Genomic DNA, 17,668 nt, shown 5'->3' on the forward strand with positions numbered 1-17,668 from the left:
TTTCTCAGTTCCATTAAAATATATATGAATGCCCACCATGTAGTCTCATGATGGTTTCTGAGCATATATGCATTAGAAATCCCATCTGTAATTAAAGTTGCATAGTAATATAAACTCTTTTTTCTCCCTATGATTGGTTAAGTGGAATGAGGAGGCTATGGTTTGGTCAGTGGCAGTTTAATTCAGAGTTGGTTGGTGGGAAAGCACTTCAAACTTTAATTTTCTTTTCAATAATTAATTCTATTTTCTTCTTGACAGGAATGCACTTAAATGTGATCAGATGAGTTAATTATTTTATCACACTTGTTTTTGACAACTGAAGTAAAACTAATGCTTCTCATACCCATTTTGTTAATCATCTATAAGATCAAAAAATTGATGAATACAGTAGAAATTATTGGAAGAATATTAGGAAGGACATCATTGAGTAAGTGCCTTTTTTTTCCAAACAAAAACCAATGTATTACTTCAAAAAAAAAAGAATACTGTGCCCTGGAGATCAGCATACAAAAAAGATGCAAAATCTGAAAGCCAATCTTGCCTCCAAATAAAACTAGTATAGTTTATCTTAGCAAAATTTGTCAGATTAATTGGCATACACATGATTGAATTTAATATAAGAGAAGGAGTTCAACAAAAATTTTGTCTTTGACGAGGTGAAGGACATTTTATGACATGGATTTTAAAGTATACTTTTCACCAAAAAAGAAATGGTTAATTTAGATCTGCTAGTAGCAGCAGCAGCTGGAAAAAGGAGATTCCAGTAGCTCAATTCTAGGCTAGGTGGGAAGCACCCATCACATCTAATAAACCACACAGATTGTTGGTGAGAAGCGCAAGTTAGAGCATTGACTGTGGTGTAGCACTGAAATCATCGAAATGACATATTATAATCGATCATAACAATATGGAATAATTCTCCTAGAAATCCAAAGGTCCTAATAATGATTTAGAATGTATGAGAGGAGAATCATATGTCAAAAATGAGTGGAATCCAACTGTAAGTAGGATAACATTTACCGCAAGATTGGGTCAAACATGCTATAACAGAGCTAAGTGCACAAGCAAGCAAACAATGCAGGGTCAACTGATGCAGCTCAGGAGCCTTGCAAGACTTCCCAAAGTCTTATTCTGTGTGAGGCAAGGAAAGCTCCAAGGCAGCTTTGCCCGTTTCTGCACCGCTTATACATAAAAGCATCCAACCTGGACTGCTTGTTTCAAGTTTCTGCAACTAAGATCTGGCTGCAGGCAAGAAGCAAGAAGAAGTCCAATGAAGAGGAGCACCAGATGAGGGAAGCTGCAGAAGCTGTGGAGATGAGAGCAACAGGAGGAAGTCTATGGAAGCAGCAACCACACGCTCCTTGATGTCTGCAGAAAATCTAAGTCTTCCCCAGGTACATCAGCTAGCCTCCTCAAACACACTCACATGCTTCTTTTCTAGTTGAGACCTCCTCAACTCTTTGTTTTCCTACTGTTCCATATCATTTTAGCCTTTTCTGAATGATAAGAAGCTACTCAAGGTTTGTGGATTGTATAAGTTTCTGATGTTTGAACCTGAGTTTATGTGTTACAAATTTAGAGATTGGTTTCTTTGGTTTTTAGACATGCAGTGGTGTCAAATTGTCATCTCTTTTGTCTGCTGTGAAGATTTTGGGCCAAATGGCTTTCTTCATGACTCTGCTTTTTCTGAAAAAGAGTGTAAGAAAGATGTAGTGCTCAATTTGGAGATATTTTGCAACTAGTGGTGAATCTCTGACTGGGCTTTGATGATTAAAAGCTTTCCACAACTTTTGAACTTTGGTTTCTTGGTGTTTAGATTTGGCATATATTAATAAGACCAACTGCACAGGTTACTTGATTTTTTATTTCATGTTAACTCATATATTTCTTGGAGCATTGGATTATTATGTCTATGGAGATTGTACTTTTTGCATGGTATTGAAAATTCTGTAAGAAAGATCTGCAACTTGCATCAGTCAAATGATATAATTAACCTTTCAAAGATTCATATGAGGAACTGAGTTTAACTTCCATCATTAGGACAGGGCAGGTGAGTGATTGAGAATAAAGGGGGATTGATTGCGAAAATCCAACCAACTTTTTATAGTATCTTTGCAGAGATGCTCCAAAAAATATATATATATCAAAAGAGAAGATAATGCATGCATCACACAAGCAGCAATGGAGCAAGAAAATATAGTTTGCATTATTGCACCTCATGCTTTGTGCTGCAAGATTGAGATTGGTAGTGTTTAAGATTGTTTTTTGCACTCATTATTGGTGGCTTAACTTTATTAGCAAATTTGCCAACATTTTGGATCACTACGGCTGTTTGGAGGCCATTTCAGATGTGACAAGCTTTTACAACACTGATCTGAATCAGATACTATGGGACCATAATACCAGATTCATCCAAATGTCATAAATATCTTGCAATAATAGAGAAAAAGAAATCTTAATGAAAGAGATTCACATGTATTTGGTTCAAGTCAAGAGGTATGATCTTACAAATTTGCACATGATAAAATGATCCACCTAAATGGTGGGTTAAAATAAGTTTTCTTTATTGATAAAGATAATTAATTGTTTGTCTAGCCAAATTAAAAGAATTTAATTTGCTTGTTTGTACCTTTAATTAAACACACCTAATGGACTACAGGTAAAGAAAATATTCATATGTGATTGTTCTTTTGTGTTTCATTTTGAGTGTGACAATTACAATTGGTTTATACTTTGATATCCAACTGCCCAATGTGCAGTGCAATTAAGCTAATTATGTGATTTTGCTGCAAATATTGTCATTTGTTAGGTGCAGGTGATTGTGATGAGTGCCAATATGGGTTGCAGCCACTGCAGGCAAAGGGTCTCAAAGGTGGTCTCCAAAATGAATAGTAAGAATTAACCTGTGAATTCAGTGAACCAACACTACCTGTATAAAGAGGCATTCTTGTGTTAGTTGCTTGATCATACTGGTAATTGCAACCCTATTTCTTAATTTTATTTCAATAAAAAATAAAATGAAGGTTTCATTGGCATTGCAGTATCCACTAAAATGAACTTAAAACAACGCAAAATGGCTTATTTTTCTTGATATTAATTTAACCATAAGTTGATGTGTGTGTGTGTGTGTGTGTGTTTTATTAAGCTCCTTTGTGTATACTCATCTCCTTAATATCCATATAGAAGACTCAGGTTAACTACTTTTATCTGTGATTAGTCTTTGCCTAATCAATATAACATGTGAAAGGACTGTAAAGGATATTAATTTCAACTGAAGTTTCAATTAGTAATCAAATATTATGCAGCTGAGAGAGTTTAACTAAATTATATATATATATATATATGCATTCCATTTTGTATTGATATATTAAAAAGATTTGAACAAATTAGGTCGGATTAAGATAGAGAATTAATTATAAATTTAGGAAGGTTTTCTATATGAAATTGACAATTATTGTCACTGGTTTATTTTAGCAGGCTTGCTGGATTACATGGTGGACTTGCGGAAGAAGGAGATCACAATGAGAGGGGTTGTGGAAAGCAAGAAGAGAAAAGTAGACGAAGAACGAAGAAGTTACAAGAAGAAATCACCGAGATCGTTGGGATTCCTTAGGATGAATTGTTTCAGCTGTGGTTGATGGTTTCAGATTTCTAGAGACCATATACTTTGTCATTTAATTTGGAGATTGTGTGTGTTCATGGACAAAAAATTTGGAATCAAACTTGAAATCCATTTTAATCGAACTACTCAAATGAACGATCCATTTGGTTTACAGATTCATACTCTGAATATATATATATATATATATATATATATATATATATATATATATATATATATATATTCTCAGCCTCATCAAAATTCAGCACCGACATATGTGAATAAGTTGTGGGTATATTCAATTATGATCGAAAATTGATATAGAGATAAAAACGTGGTCGATACCTTAATGTCATATGATTGACATGTCGTGTGTATGGTACGTGGTCGATATCTCGACGTGAGGTCGAATTGATTGGATGTTATCGTATCTTAGATTCAACAAATGACATAATTGAGTCTGGGATACACGTGTAATCATCCTTTCATAAATAAGCACTGTCAATTACCTCTTATTCACTTAAGTATTCTTATAAAGATTTGATTGATATTTACTAAGAATGCTTTCTACATAATCTTGAAATTGAATGAACATGTTTTCGATAAAGATTGAACTGAGACATAAACAAAATGAGACATCAAATAGTCAAAAAAATATTAAATTTTGACTTAACAAAGTTAATAAGAGAAATTATTGTATGAGTTGGAAAAAAATGAAAAATGGAGTCTTGCGATACATTTAATTAACTAATTAGATCATTTCAATTTTGATCGAAGTGCATATAAATTTTATTTATTAGGAAAAAAAAAGAAAAATTCTATATCATATGTTAATTTTTAATATAATATGATGATCCCATTCTTTAGCAAATAAGAAACTGGCGTTCTTATTTTTTACTACCGAGTAGGATTGATGGAGAGAAGGCGAAGGAGAATAGAGGATTTGAGAGAGGGCAGCAGATCTCGAGTTCCAGTCTGCGGGTGTGGCCGCCTCCATGTCGTTGGGCTCGTGGCACCACCGAATGCGGCGTCCCCTGCTCCGCCGCCTCCTCCCCACCTTCCTCCTCCTCCCACTCCTACTCCTCGCCGCCGTTCTCTTCTCTCCCTCCACCCCTAATCCTTTCATCTCTTTCTTCGGGTGCGGATCACATTTCTCTCTCTCTATATGTATGTATTTCGTGTTCCGTCATGTCTTATCTCGCTTCCCAACAGGTCTTTCTCGCTGGAGGAACCCGACATCTGGAGCGCGCGACGGGTCGTGGAGTGGAAGGCGTGCAATTGGTGGAAGAATTCTTCTTTACCTGGTCTGGCTCACTTCCCGATCTTGATCCATCATTAGGTTGGGGTTAGGGTTAGAATTGATGTTGATGGGATCTGCGGTCTGTTATATTTTCGCCTGAATCCACCTTGAACTGGATTTTTTATTGCAGCTGGTTCCCATTTGGTTTTTTGTTGAAATGCTGCAGCTCTGCCCACGAAGACCAACGGCTACATCCGGGTGGATTGCTATGGTGGCCTTAACCAAATGCGACGAGATGTGGGTTGATCCGATTCTGCTTTACTGTATTTTCTTTGCTCGTCTTTAATGATACGAGGCATGAATCGTGCATTCTTTATGAGTGAAAAGTCGTTCCTTTTTTGGCCAACTGTAGTTCTGTGATGGCATCGGGATAGCTCGGATCCTAAATGCGACTCTGGTCTTGCCCAAATTTGAGGTGGCTGCTTACTGGAATGAATCGAGGTATGGCTGAGTGCTGAAAGAGAAAACGATGCTCGGTGAATTAGTACTGACGGGAAGTTTTGATTTTGATCAGTGGCTTCGCAGATGTGTTTGATGTAGACTACTTTATTCAGCAAACAAAAGGTTTCGTGGAACTTGTGAAAGAGTTGCCAGAGGAAATTGCTTCAAGAGAGCCTTATAGGGTGGACTGCAGCAAACGCAAAGGTCAATTTGATTATGTTGAAGCAGTGCTTCCTGCTCTACTAGAACATCGCTATATATCATTGACACCAGCTATTAGCCAAAGGAGAGATAGGTACTTTCTACCATGATCTCTTAAGATTCTTTGAATATCTGCTTCTGCAGTCGTTTAAGGCAAAAGGTTGTTTTGGTAGCGTGTATTCAATATTTAAAAGCTTCTTTTTGTTATGATGCTTTATTTACGTAAATTGATTCTTATTGAAGTTCATGACAGCAGGTATGTTGGTCTGGCTAATCTTTTTTTGGAAATATTATAGGTTTCTTGTGAAGTTTGGGAAAAAAATGTGTTCTTTTTCTTTTAATCAACTTGGGTATGAGCATATACAAAAAATTTTGGGGTACCCCTTTGCATTCATTTCTATCAAAATTGTTGCTTCCCATCTGTTCAACAATATTTGGAGAATATATTGATTCTAGCATCTAAATAGTTAAGTTGATCTGTTGTTCCTTTGCCAAAGTCCATCATTAACAAAATTTCAGATGTAAAACTGTGTCAGATTTTGCCCTTTTTTTGAAGGGATTTGTACATACACATGACACCCTTTGGCTTAGTAATAGATATAGGCCTTTTACATAGCATGCCAATACTAATTGTAGCCTTTTCCATGTATATAGTCTTGCCTCTTGTTCCAGCTTTGGAATTAATGTCAGACAAACACGTTAAACATTACAAAGGAATTTAGAGACTCCACTCATCTCTATATAACTCCCGCATAGTGAACTCTAACTAAGTTGAGAAACTAATATCTTAAGTGTCAAAATAACTATGGTGACTCCAGGAATTGTGAGAAAACTTCGTAATTCGGATAATTGATTAATTTTTCCCACCATATCTTTTCTTGCATACAAGCCCTCATAATATGGTGTCGTATAGGTATTTGAAACCATGGGTGTTTGTAACCTCAGGATGCTTAAGTTTTTAGAGGCAGAATGAGATCAGATCTGGGCACTCATCTGATTGCTATTCTTATTATTTGCTGTAAACAATTGTATCTATGACAGCATATGAAAGGGATGAGAAGTAAAGACTTACTAGAAGATAATTCAACAAAAATAAAGTTGGTCCTATCTGTTCTAGATATTGTTGGTGTTAAGCATTCATGTTGGATTGGACCACAGATTCAGTTTGTGGTTTGAAAGGACTTTCTTGATTCATACAAAAGAGATTGTACTAATTACATGAAAGTAGAACCATGTCATAGTTTAAAAGAGAAAGATAAATGGAGAATCAAGAAGCATATTTTGACCTTTGGTTTGGAAAGTAAGATGTAGTCACTATAGATTGATTGTGACAAACAAGCATAATGTCAAGGTAAAAAGAACAAAACTGAACTTAGGTTGGAAAGGAAAATAATCACTGTAGGAAGCTTTTCATGCAACATGCTTAAGATAAGAGTATCACTTCCAGTATCATCATCTTAACATTTGACCAAGGATTGTAGACCAGGATGCTGGTTCCATGGTCTCTCACATGGTCAGCATCCCTATACTATTACATGATACAAGTCAGGGTTGGGATGGGGTGGCCCATATACTTTCCTTGGATGCCTTTGGGTGGTTTTTGGGCCTTTAAAGAGGTATATAGAGCTCTAATTCATAATAAAAATATGAAATTGGTTACGTAGTAATGATTCAATACAATAAAGTGGTTTACACAAAAGCTGTTGATAATTACATTTAAATAGAATTATCCTTAATGCAACTTTTGTTAACACCTTTTTTATCAGAATCTACTAAGTCCAATCCCCATGACCTTGTTACCATTTATGTGTCCAAAATAATAGCAATACCTAGTGTGCCTAATGGGCCAAAGGACCTGTCAACACTTAGTGCCTACAAAGGGTGCCATACAAAAATAGCCCTTCTCCACCTGATGATCTCTGATTGCTTTGAAATCTTCTTGTTGAAGACAGAACAAACATTTTATTGGTAAACACCAACTAATATCCTTCCCATAATGTAAAGTGTAATATTATGATATTATGCTTGGTCATGAATTATAAAATTCTAAGGTTTGTTTTTGGTGAAGCTATATAGTTGATCTTTCATGATCTCATTGGAAGGGTTATTGTCTATTTATGATTTACATGGGCAGTCTGGAATGTTTGAGTTACTGCTTAAGGACCCCTTGTAGGTGACTTGAGTGATCAGATCCACCCTCCAAATTATCAGTTTTATTCTGGACAACACTTTATATGTTTCAAACTAATACACCCTCACACAGATCAAGGTTACTGAATATATATGTGTGTGTGTGCAAATGTCTTACCATCTAAATGCTTATTTTATTTTGGAAATATGAACATCAATGGTTGTATTTTTACATGTGAAATTCGCTGGTCTGTATATATGCAGCAATAACTCTTTTAACTCTATGAAAGTAGAAGTTGTAGGTATTTTCATGAAAAACTAAAGTTGTTTTGAATCTGAATTGGCAACAGTTGCAGCTTCCTGCTTAATTTGATTGCAGATATGATCCTATAGTACAACTGACATTACTCCTATAGATAATAGAATCCACTGTAGTAAACAAATATTTAATGTGTTTTAAAAAGTATTCTGTGACTTGCAGTGGAACTTTTGTTTTTGGAATATGTTTTTAATTGGTCTTTGCCCATATCTGACTTGAGGTGTCTGTTAGAAGCAGCCAAATGCTTAAAAAGTGGTTAGCATAGTAATCCTTGAGACACTACAGATGTACAACAATTTGTTCTATTAATTTCCTGTTGAGCCGAAAGATGTCCTGCATCTTGAAAATTGAAATTGCTCCTTTTTCATTATAATTCCCATTGAAAAGGAAGTTATGCACTCAGTAATAATATGTTTCTCTCACTTATATTGTTTTTGCTTCAGGTATCCACTATATGCTAAGGCTGCGCTTTGTCAAGGGTGTTACAATGCACTGCGCCTGAACAAGGCCTTGGAGGCTAAAGGCTCTGAGCTGTTCAAATTGATACCAAAACCCTTCCTCTCACTACACCTAAGATTCGAACCTGACATGGTGGCCTATAGTCAATGTGAATACCAAGGACTCTCTTCCACATCCTTAAATGCTATTGAAGCTTCACGTGGGGATAGAAAACCATGGACTGGTGATGCTGCTCACATTTGGAGGAACCGTGGGAAATGCCCACTCACACCAAAGGAAACAGCATTTGTCCTCCATTCTCTTAAAATCCCCACCGATACAACAATCTATTTGGCAGCCGGGGATGGTCTCATGGAGATGGAAGATTTCACAGCTGTTTACACCAATGTCTATACTAAATCTTCTCTTCTAAATAGTGAAGATATTTTTCGTATGCACGGCAACACAAAAGCTGCTCTGGATTATTTTGTTTCGATCAACAGTGACGCATATATTACAACTTACTTTGGAAATATGGACAAGATGGTGTCAGCAATGAGAGCAGTGAACCGGCATTACAAAACATTGGCTTTGAGCAGGAGGGCTTTTGCAAATTTTACTGCAATTGGGCTGAAAGGGGTGGAGTTGGCTGATGCTTTATGGAAGTCTCATAGAGAAGATTTTGTGATGGGAAGAGGCACTGCTTTGCCTGATTGTTTCTGTGAATTTACTTTATGAATGGTCCTTCAATTTTTCTTCCTCGTACATAGTACAAACGTCGCTATGTTTGGATTATGCTCTCTAAGGTTGTAAAGTAGGAACCTTATCATTGTACAAGGCTTATTCTCAAAAAGCAAAGGCAATGAAGATTAATGAATTGTGATGTGTGGTTGATTGTATTGCCATGAATAATTGGTGAATATTCCAATATACTGATTGTTTGTTTTCATTCAAGCATTTGATTTTGCCAAGTAACACATGAAAAATGAAAACAACGCAAAGCTTTGTGCTCAGAAGCAAATTTGTGTCAACAGAAGCAAACAACACAGCTTTGTGATCAGCAGTTCTCAGTTGTCCTTTAAATTGCCAAAGATATCCTCAGCTTGGTAAGTCAGGCAGCAGCAATGCTTTCTACGTTGATGATAAGCTATGAAAGCATATGAGCTTATGTTTGCACTCGTATATATTTCTATCAACAGCTTTGGTATCTCCAATGCTGGAAACAATGGATTAGACTGTGGATTCTTCAACTGGAACCAATGGCAACTTTCCTCCATATATCTCGGGGAGTTGACTCTCATCAATTTCTTCTAGTAGTGTAGCTTTCAGATCCTTATTCTCGATGAAGATAAACTATACAAGGACAAGGCAAGAACTATAGATCAGTTATGAGAGATGAGAATAAATATGCATGTGCTGCTTAAATTGTCAGTATTGTGTTTGTGGCTGAACACATTGTTTTCCTAAGCGATGACATAAATGATCACAAAAAGAGCAATCTTTGGGACATAACAAAGAGTTCCAGTAAAATTTGAGTAAGAAGGTGAGAGCAATTACCTTTTCCTTGGTATTCTTATCGAGAAATTGATATAAGATCTTCCAAACCTTCATGAAAATATACGGTACATGGATTAGATATGCTTTGCCTAGCCTTTCCGGGTAGCGATTCTGCACTTATGCAATGATGAAATCAGTAACATATAATTGCAAACTTGTGCTTCAAAATAGAAACAAGGACACCTTTCTAGGAAGATCACAATGCACATATCATGAAGAAGTGTCTTCTCTAAAGAACAATAGAGTACAACAGCCACAGAACTGGAATCTATAGGCATTTTAGTGAATCACTTCTGCTATCACTCTACATATTGGGCTGTCAAAAAGTTGCATTGCTGTTGACATGAATATTATTTATAGAGGAATTCAACATCTATTTCACCAAATAATAGCAACCTTGATCAGTTAAATAACAACCCTTGTATGATATTATTCTAAATATATTTTCCTGTGTTTTAAATATTTAATTGCTTTAAGCCAGTTATATTTACTGTTTGTCTCATCAACATAAAAATGATTTCTCTCTTCCCATTCAGTTGAGAAATTTTGGTGGTTGCTTATAGTGTTTTTCGGTTCAAACACAAATATAACATCACAGTGTAATTTCCTTGGCCATAGACTGAAACGATGTGCGCGTGACAAGGAAAATTATTTTTAGACTGTTTAAACGAGTCTTATAAATGCGCCTGCATTTAACAAAACTGCTAAATAAGGAGTACTGTTTTCAGGAAAATCTACTCATTCTAAGCAATCATATAAAGCAAGACTTCATGAAATAAACCTGTAAGATGTCTAGAGATGCAAGGTAACCCCGGATATCGCAGTTTGAGTAGCCCCAACCATTAAGATCTGCAATACATGTGAACTTCTCCTGACCTGTAGGCATTCTGCAAGTATGGTAAGGGTCAGATGGAAATAAGGTATGGAGATCAAGAGATTATGTTCATATATATGCTGTGCTTGTTCCTACAACACAAACTTCTTTTTCTTTTTTCCCGAATAGGATTCTACAAAATTTTCTGACAATGCATTTGAAATAAAACATCATATCCATCTGATATCAGTACAAATTATTCCAGTCAATTCATTAATTAACTAGATATACACACTGTCTTTGGGGTTTTACGTCTACATTAGAAAACAATAGATGAATCACCTGGCACATAGTTTATCAAGAATATACACAACAAAACCTGAAATTCCAAGGAAAAACACGACGTAAGTGAGAGTATTGTTATATAAAGCAGTAAAATCTAATTCAAGGAGATACACTTTCATTCTTTAGCACTTTATTTGTTGTATACTGACAACTTACGCTTCAACTCATCCATCTCTCGGTTGGAGCAGAAATGTTTAGCAGGATGATAAACAACTATGGGGCGCCCCAACTTATCGAATCCCTGTGTGAATACTTCCTTGTGAGAAAGCTCATTCTTGATTTCAGTCTCAGAGATGAAACCATTTGGTACTGCTGTACATCTCCATTCGAGGTATTTTAGGAATAGGGCCGAGGCTTTCTCGACATCCAGATTACGTGCACGCAGAAACCTTCTTAGCATTAGATCATCTACTTCCTGCATTTGGCATGACAAAGTAATAATCTTCTTATCAGAAACAGCACAAGGATGTAGACTGGTTTTTGGAAAGAAATTTTCGGGAATTATGAGAAAATTGATTGTAGAGATACACGCTCTCTTCAGAAAAGAAAATCTGATTTCCACAAGAACAAAACCATATGCTAACAGAAAATACAAGCAATTATTAGCTTTAAAACTTGTATGTTCACTATGTTTCTACAGTTTAGAACAGACTTAAGACATGTGAAGTACCATAATTCAGAAGGATGAACCATGTGGTTGTGTCAACATAATGAAGTATCAACTTCAGAATTTTTACCCATACCAGATATAAAAATCAAATCATGATCAGTAGTAAATTTATATGACCAAATTTCTAAAGTACCTTCAAGTGAAAAATAAAGGAGTCACTTGTGCAAGAGGATCGGTATACCATCAGTTAAAATTTGAGCATTTGAACATAATCATAAGCACCCCTGACAGAGTCTTCTAATAAATATGGTCAAAATTACATTTAATTGTAATTGAGTAGATTCATAGGTATGGGTACAAAAATCTAGACTCCTGAAGGTGAAAGTAAAAAAAAATTAAAAGGGTTTACATGCCATATTGAAAATTATGGAGGCATATGGTCAGGAACCCAAAATTCTGTATGTTATAAAAGTAAAAAAAATAAAAATAAAAGTTTGGAAAAGAAGTTTCATAATTGAAAAGGCTAAGTTATTGAGATAGCATAATTATGATTCATATTAAGTGACCTATGGAAAACAGGGGCTAAGGTAATGGCACCATAGAAGAACCTGCAGGAAAAGGATTTCAAAAGCTTATAGTGAGGCAAAAACCTGCATATAGGGAAGAAATTACTGGGGAAGAAAGGATCCAAATACAAAAAAATATGCATTTAGCTGATCATGATATTTATCCTATAGGCATAACTTTATGTATCACCATCCATAATAACATAAACCAGTGGATTTTATACAGCAAAAAAGAAGGATAAATATGATCAAATCAAACACCCAATTGGAGCTGAAGACTGATAGGACTAAAAGATGTGAAGAATTCCAAGATGAGAAAACTAATATCCCAAGAAACAACAAAGCCAGTGAGCACACAACAAGCAAGAACATAAGCTTGGCGATCTCCAAGAAGATCAACAAGATATGATGTTCCACAGGGGAGAATCTGATAAAGATGAACGGATTTATATAGCTAAGACAATCGAGTGGATTCAAAATACCACAAAGCAAAAGCTGAGATTGGGATGCAGAAAGATTGGGGGTGGGGGGCGGCACCTTGGCAGCTGGAACTTGGCCCTCCACCAAGGCCCTCAGCGAGGCAACCTTCTTCTTCTCCACATCATCACTGCCCGGCAGCTGCTGGTTGTCTTCGAGCTCCATTGCTGCCTCCGAAACTCTATCTACAGTGATGGTGGAACCTGTGTGGCTGGGCACGCTTCCCAGACTGCCCACCCACCACCACCCATCAAGATATAAGAGGACAGCGAAGAGATGCGAAGAGATGAGTGAGAGAGAGAGAGAGAGAGAGAGAGAGAGAGAGAGAGAGGGATGCAAGGAGGACTCTTTGGCAGTGGCAGATTTGGATCGCCATCTCATTAATAAGTCACTGACACCGACGACTTCCTCATGAAGATTCCAAGTTTGTAGTCAACAATACATTGTTCTACACGTATAAACATCTCAGCATTTGTAATGTGTAGTTGATTGGTCCAAAGTTCTGTATCTCTAAACAAATCTTAAACAGTTCAGCAATTGCATGTGTGGTTGAGTGGTCCAAAGTTTTGGATCTTCTAACAAATCTTACGTACTCAACAATTTGTGATGTGATGATAAGAATAATCAGTCATGAAAAAAATGTATCCGTGTATTGAAAAATATAATCCTATCAAATGTAGTATTGACGAGTGCCTCGTTCATTGTTTATTTTACGTGTGCGAATTCTACTCCGACTCTCTTGATTGAGTCTCAAATACGACACGATTAATTATGATTATTTATTTTTTTATTCGATGATTTTATGAAAGAAAAAATAATTTTTAAGTTTTTTTCGAAAGGTGTCATATTTTTATTTTATTTTAAGATGGTGCTTCTATTTTTATAATCACATAAATGCTCTCATCCTCGTTGACTATCTATTATCTTTGTGCTACCGTGATTACGAGGCTTTTGTCTATCGTCCTGATGCTTTCACTCTTTGTGCATATCTTTCTCTTTCATAAAAAAAAAAGAATATTTCTATAGTAATAATAAAGGTATGACTACTAGTTCAATGGAAAGCTAATGGATAAGTTGAATCAGGAGGAAGTAGAGGGAGAAGAAGCACGGAGGAAACAGAAATCTCATGATATAGAAAATGTGTCATAGAGGTGACATGCAAAAAATGACGATGATGGACATTTACAATATTACAGGAGATAGGAGAGAAAAATAAAAAATAAAAACACATTTCAAAAAAAGTTATATATATATATATATATATATATATATATATATATATATATATATATATATATATATATATATATATAGAGAGAGAGAGAGAGAGAGAGAGATCAATTTGAAAGCTTAAATGTCAAAATACATAATAAAATAATAGATCATTCAAGTCCATTAGAAGAATTTCAAAACTTCAACTATTTGACAATTGACTCTCACCTAGATTTGATATTTCACCTAATATCTATATATCAATATAATCAAGAATTAAAAATACTTCATTAGGAATAGGATCTTATTGATAATATAGCAGTAGAATGAGTTATAACACGTTGATTTCCATGAAAGTACAGCATGAGAAAACCCTTGATACATGTAATGTTCTTTGATAAACTCCCACATTTACCAATAAACATCAAACAAGAGAAGATGATTTGATTAAAACTGCACAACCAGATGGTTTACCAACAATCCATGAATCATTATAACAGTCAAATGGGTTATAAGAACATTGGTTTCTATCAGAGTGCAACATGAAAACCCTTATACATGTAATATTCTTTGATAAGCTCTTAGATTTACAAATAAACTTCTTGAAGATCCTATATTTATTTTATCCTATCAAAATAAGTATTAAATGATCGAACGGCAACAAAGACAGCAATATACTTCAATTATGTTTTGCTATCTTCTTGATTCAAGAAAAAAGAAAGGAGAAGAGAAAGAAAAAGAAAAAGAAAAAAGGGATGAATAAAGGAAAAGTGACAAAGGAGAAGCAAAAGATAAGGTCTTCATCGAGATCACCATCACTACTATGACAATAACTTATCAAATAATGTAGCAGTCAATTTGCCTGTTCCTTGAACAAACAAAATCAACAAGGTCTTACTGAACTAACGATCCAAAAGCCACTATTGGATTTTTAGGACGAAAAGGGTGAAGGAACGAGATTGGATTAGGAGGTTGATTCTCGGAACTCCAATGTACCCTCATAGTCGACCCGAGGTGGAGTTTGATCGGCTTCATCTACGCTACGGCCTTGCATGACATATTGATGTCAGGAGAAGATTTTCAACTTCATCCCTTCGATGTTTAAGTTAATGAGTGGATTTTGTGATGTAAAGAGTTCGGTTTCTTCCTTAAACCAAGAGATCGGTATTTATACATGCGGTGATAACTCGATCGTACGTGGGTCGGTAATGACCACTGATCGATCGGTCCGTAGGCTCCCGATAGTGTGAGTCGGCTCGTTTGGTCTCTCACTGTGCATCGCTGACCCGTACGATTCCAGCCGACGCGGAGGGGGAGGGTTCCTGAAAACTTGGTTGACTTTTCATCGAATCCACCCGAAAACGTGGGGGAGATTATGCAGCAGTCGACACGACACAACTGCAGGCGGCGGTGAAAAAAGTCTTCCCAAGAAGTGACTGCAGCAACCATGAAGGTTCGGTGGGATATCCAACCCTGGCGACGGAGACTGCTGGGAGAGAAGCTGATATCCAACCAAAAGTCTAGTTTTGATCTATTACATTACTGTTGCTGTTGTTTGAAGTTTTTGAAATTTTCTAAAAATATTATTCGAGAGTGAATATAAAGAGTTATTATTATATATAGAGAGAGACGGAGAGAGCAGATAATAACTACTTATTGCATCGTATACGAATTCTCCAAATGATTTGCGCCACCATAGAACACACAGATCAGCGGGCAAACTGCTGGCAGAGAAAGAAGGAGAAGCTGATGACCATCTAAAGGTCTAATTTAGATCTATTATTATTATTATTATTATTATTACTTTTTTTATGTTAATTGCTCTTATATATATATATATATATATATATATATATATATATATATATATATATATATATATATATATATATAACTCATACTTATGATCATGTATCACTATTTTGATAAAAAAAAAAAATAATACTATCAATTTGGACATAAATGGATGCACATGCTACTTTCGAATAGGGCTCACATTGACAAGCTTTCCTCGCATATTTTACCTCTAGTTATAGCCTATTATCGCCTATCGTATGTGGCTCATGATGCACCACCAATTGGTACACTTCCTCATTGTTCTTCTTCCTCGTCGCTTCATCTCATTCTTTCTCTTTTTTCTTTTTCTTCCTCTAATGTCTTCGTTTTCTCTCTTCTCCTCATTTCTTTCCCTATGCTTTTTATAAAGACATTATCCGATACCCGAACCACTCAACTACTCTTCCTTCCTCCACTTCTCTTTGCTTTCGATAAATATCAATCAAAAAGAAGTAATCTTTTTAAATGTTTAACATATGATTGATCCTCCTTTTATTCCAGTCCATAATCAGAAGGATCATCCATCATAAACAGGAGAGAGAATCAGATGGGGACTTAAATCTTTTGTGTATTTTACAGTATGATGCTACTTTGATTCAACTTCATACTCCATAAAATGACAATGCAAGAACAGACTATCTAAAAGAATCATATGATACAAAAGTCACCCCTCATATCAAAGATAAAAAGAGGATCACTCTTCTCTCCAAAAGACAAAGGTGCAATACATGCTTACATCATTTGCTACCCAATTGATAACTTGATTGATTGCCTTCACATCTGCAGCAACCCCTCAATTCGTTACCATATCATTGGCATTTAGCATGTTGGGTTCTAACGAATCTTGTCAGGGAATTGGCTTTCTTTCTTTTCAGCTATATGTGGACAGTCTCTCAAAATGTCATTTATAAGCCAATGCACATCTATTGAAATTTGTTAATAAACAATTTGCTTGAGAGGCAAATTGGACTATTTTTAAATATATTTTACAAGATTATTGGTGAGACCTTTTTTAATTGGATCGTTATTAGTGAAAATTATTTTTAATAATTATAAAAAATATATATCCAATATATGAGGCTCCTATTAATGTAAAATCTGAGAAGGATCAATCTGCCTTTGATATTTTTGTGACTTAGACTTTGATATTTTCTATCGTAAAAGAACAATCTTATCATTGTACCGAGATCCAACCTTAAATATTTTTAATGATTATACAAACCTCAATCATTGAGTCGTTGCTCAGTGAATTCTCTACAAGCAAACACTGCATTCAAGCGACCAAAGAAGTTACCGAATTATCATCAATGTTTAGACCCAGTTCAAAGGATGAGGTGACAGAAAACATATGAAGACAGATAGCTTGGAAACCATTAATAATCTGATGAAAAAAGAGTTGAGATTAGAAGCTTGACAACTATGCTATATTGTCATTGTGGACATTTGGAAGTAGCACTTTGCTTAGGAATTCTCAGTCCTCATTTGTGAGTGATGACATCAAAGAGAAGTCATTAAATTGAACCTTTTTGATCTCATGAGATTTGCCCAACACTAGTTTTGGATTTAGTATTATGTGATGGAAAAACATCAAGTATTATGAGATATGATTCGTTGAACCATAATTTAGAAAACAGAGCATTTTCCTAAATTGTACACTTCATGAAGGATACAGAAAATACATTAAGTGATACATTTCAGCTTCTCTTTATCTATGATGTAAATATAATGGTCATTTTAATGTAGCAATAGCAATAAGTTGAAATCCTTGCCAAATTCATCCATTAATCCACTCACCTCTTTATTAGTTGGAATGGTGTTTGA

General features: G+C 35.5%; 2 protein-coding genes and 1 long non-coding RNA gene across 5 annotated transcripts; 2 read left to right on the top strand and 1 right to left on the bottom strand.

Moving 5' to 3' along the window:
• The first annotated feature begins 1,077 nt into the window (after positions 1-1,077).
• On the top strand, positions 1,078-3,773 carry LOC103971881 (uncharacterized). The gene is made up of 3 exons (XR_010502063.1): positions 1,078-1,394; positions 2,810-2,891; positions 3,475-3,773. It is a non-coding gene; the product is annotated as an uncharacterized LOC103971881 (long non-coding RNA).
• A 709-nt stretch (positions 3,774-4,482) lies between these two features.
• On the top strand, positions 4,483-9,307 carry LOC135584301 (O-fucosyltransferase 13-like). Of its 3 annotated transcripts, none has more exons than XM_065174734.1 (6): positions 4,483-4,739; positions 4,814-4,905; positions 5,068-5,138; positions 5,254-5,342; positions 5,416-5,637; positions 8,436-9,307. In XM_065174734.1, the coding sequence occupies exons 1-6, from the start codon at positions 4,597-4,599 to the stop codon at positions 9,166-9,168; spliced, it is 1,350 nt and encodes a 449-aa protein (XP_065030806.1). In that variant the 5' UTR covers positions 4,483-4,596; the 3' UTR covers positions 9,169-9,307. The 3 variants fall into 3 exon arrangements, with proteins under 3 accessions (XP_065030806.1, XP_065030807.1, XP_065030808.1); XM_065174735.1 differs by having other exon boundaries at positions 4,690-4,739; positions 5,032-5,138; XM_065174736.1 differs by lacking the exon at positions 4,483-4,739 and having other exon boundaries at positions 4,827-4,940; positions 5,032-5,138.
• On the bottom strand, positions 9,300-13,116 carry LOC103971883 (uncharacterized). Its single transcript, XM_009386031.3, has 6 exons — positions 12,860-13,116; positions 11,303-11,561; positions 11,144-11,180; positions 10,769-10,874; positions 9,988-10,098; positions 9,300-9,783 (listed from the first exon to the last, which is right to left on the bottom strand). The coding sequence occupies exons 1-6, from the start codon at positions 12,962-12,964 to the stop codon at positions 9,661-9,663; spliced, it is 741 nt and encodes a 246-aa protein (XP_009384306.2). The 5' UTR covers positions 12,965-13,116; the 3' UTR covers positions 9,300-9,660.
• Positions 13,117-17,668: the final 4,552 nt, after the last annotated feature.

Source organism: Musa acuminata, chromosome BXJ3-11, assembly GCF_036884655.1.
Source record: "Musa acuminata AAA Group cultivar baxijiao chromosome BXJ3-11, Cavendish_Baxijiao_AAA, whole genome shotgun sequence".
Classification (NCBI taxonomy): domain Eukaryota; kingdom Viridiplantae; phylum Streptophyta; class Magnoliopsida; order Zingiberales; family Musaceae; genus Musa; species Musa acuminata.